Source organism: Trachemys scripta, chromosome 1 (assembly GCF_013100865.1).
Source record: "Trachemys scripta elegans isolate TJP31775 chromosome 1, CAS_Tse_1.0, whole genome shotgun sequence".
In the NCBI taxonomy this organism is placed as follows: Eukaryota; Metazoa; Chordata; order Testudines; family Emydidae; genus Trachemys; species Trachemys scripta.
The window spans coordinates 339,543,657-339,545,817 of NC_048298.1; the positions used below are offsets into that span (position 1 = coordinate 339,543,657).

The 2,161-nt window shown below is 47.5% G+C and overlaps 1 protein-coding gene across 1 annotated transcript; it reads left to right on the forward strand.

The window, feature by feature from the left end:
• Nucleotides 1–301: 301 nt before the first annotated feature.
• On the forward strand, nucleotides 302–1,249 carry LOC117872318 (olfactory receptor 52E2-like). The gene has a single exon (XM_034760658.1). It carries the CDS (start codon nucleotides 302–304, stop codon nucleotides 1,247–1,249), a length of 948 nt encoding a protein of 315 aa, XP_034616549.1.
• The last annotated feature ends 912 nt before the right edge of the window (nucleotides 1,250–2,161 follow it).

Consider the following 2,161-nt stretch of genomic DNA (forward strand, 5'->3'; position numbering starts at 1 on the left):
ATGCATGCAGAGCCATAAAAGTGGCATTGACATTAGTAGGGTCAACGCTTTTCCTAATTCATTAATCTCAAAAATGAAAATGCATGTTTGTGTGTGTGAAGAGTGAGCAATCTATTTCACCCATGAAAGCATCCTCCAGTTGTACATGTAGTGTCTCATATTAACATTATCTCTCCATCCAGGCATTAGTACTGCGACCTTCACTCTAGACCCTGGACACCTACAGGAAGGCAGGGGAATATACGGTACATGCAGGAAACACCGTTCTGCCTCCGAGTTGGAGACCGTCTCCCTCTACTCCATGTCAGATTCCAACTCAACCGACTTCACAAACCCCTCCACCTTCATCCTGCTGGGCATTCCTGGCCTGGAGGCAGCCCAGGTCTGGATCTCCATCCCCTTCTGCACCATGTACGTCATAGCCGTCTTGGGGAACTTCATCATCCTTTTCATCGTGAAGACGGAGCCGAGCCTCCATGGCCCCATGTACTATTTCCTCTGCATGCTGGCTGTCACTGACCTCGTCCTGTGCACATGCACAATTCCCAAAATGCTGAGCATCTTCTGGTTCAATTCCAGGGAGATAGATTTCAATGCCTGCCTCACACAGATGTTCTTCATTCATTGCTTCTTTGCAATGGAGTCTGGGATCTTCTTGGCCATGGCTTTTGATCGCTTTGTGGCCATCTGTGATCCACTGAGACATTCCACCACCCTGACAAACCACCTGGTGGCCAAGATCGGCCTGGCTGTGACATTGCGTGGCAGCATATTCGCACTACCCTGTCCCTTGCTAGCAAGGCAGTGGCCATATTGCAGAACCAACATCATCCCCCACACATGCTGCGAGCACATAGCTGTGGTGAATCTGGCCTGCGCTGACATCCGCATCAGTAGTTACTACGGCCTCACTGTGGCAAACTTGGTCATCTGTCTAGATATGTTTTTTATAGCTGTGTCCTATACCCAGATCCTCAGGGCCATCTTCAGACTCCCCACAAAGGACGCCCGGCTCAAGACTTTTGGGACCTGTGGCTCCCACCTCTGTGCCATTTTAGCCTTTTACATCCCAGGTCTCTTTTCTGTCCTCACATATCGGTTTGGCCACCATGTGGCCCTGCATTTCCATGTTCTCTTTGCTAATGTGTGTCTCCTGGTGCCCCCCATGCTAAACCCCATCATTTTCGGTGTGAGGACAAAACAGATCCGGGACAGGCTGCTCCGGCTTTTTACTCATAAAGGGACCTAAAGTTTTCTCCTGGTGCTCTGGCTTTCAGCCCAAGCTCTGCACAGAAATGGCTTGTGACATGGTGCTGGGCCCTCTTCCCTGGATCACCTACTGGACAGTCAGAGAGACATTAAACTGTGTTGTCTTAGCATGACAAGACAACACCCCTTGCCCCACCTCTTCAACCAAGGCTCTACACCTGCTCTACCTCTTCCCTTCCCCCAAGGTCATGCCACTGGCACTTGTTCCTTCTGTCCCTATATCACTCACTGGATCATCTCCATGTCCTTCTCCCCGTGCTGCAAGAATGCCATTTCAGATTTTGTAGGGCTGACAACTTCAATGATTATTCAAGGGTCTATTTAGGCACTCAAAACTCTAAATTTTTTGGCAGATAACTTAGCAAAGAGCTGACAGGAGCACTGTATCTAATCCCTATATCATGAAAAAGAAAAAGAAATAAATATTAGACTCACTCAGCTCTAGTACTAACATATTCTGCCATTTTGTGGCAAGTCATTTAAGGGACACTGCTTAGGTTTAAAATTTTAATGGATATACTTACTTTGTTACTAACTCTGTGGAGAAAGAGACCCTGTCAGCCACTCCTGAGTTCTATTTCAGCTCAGGGAGGGGCGAGGTTCTGGTGCATGATAGCGGGCATTAGAATGACCACACTGGGTAAGACCAATGGTCCATCTAGCCCAGTATCGTGTTTGCTGACAGTGGCCAATACCACATGCTTCAGAGGGAATGAACAGAACAAGCAATCATCAAGTGATTCACCCATCACCCACTCCCAGGTTGTGGAAAACAGATGATATAGACATGCAGAATGTGGTGTTTGATCTCTGCCCATCCTGGCCAATAAAAATGGATGGATCTATTGTCCATTAACTTATCTAGTTCTTATTGGAATCTGTGAAGAAATTA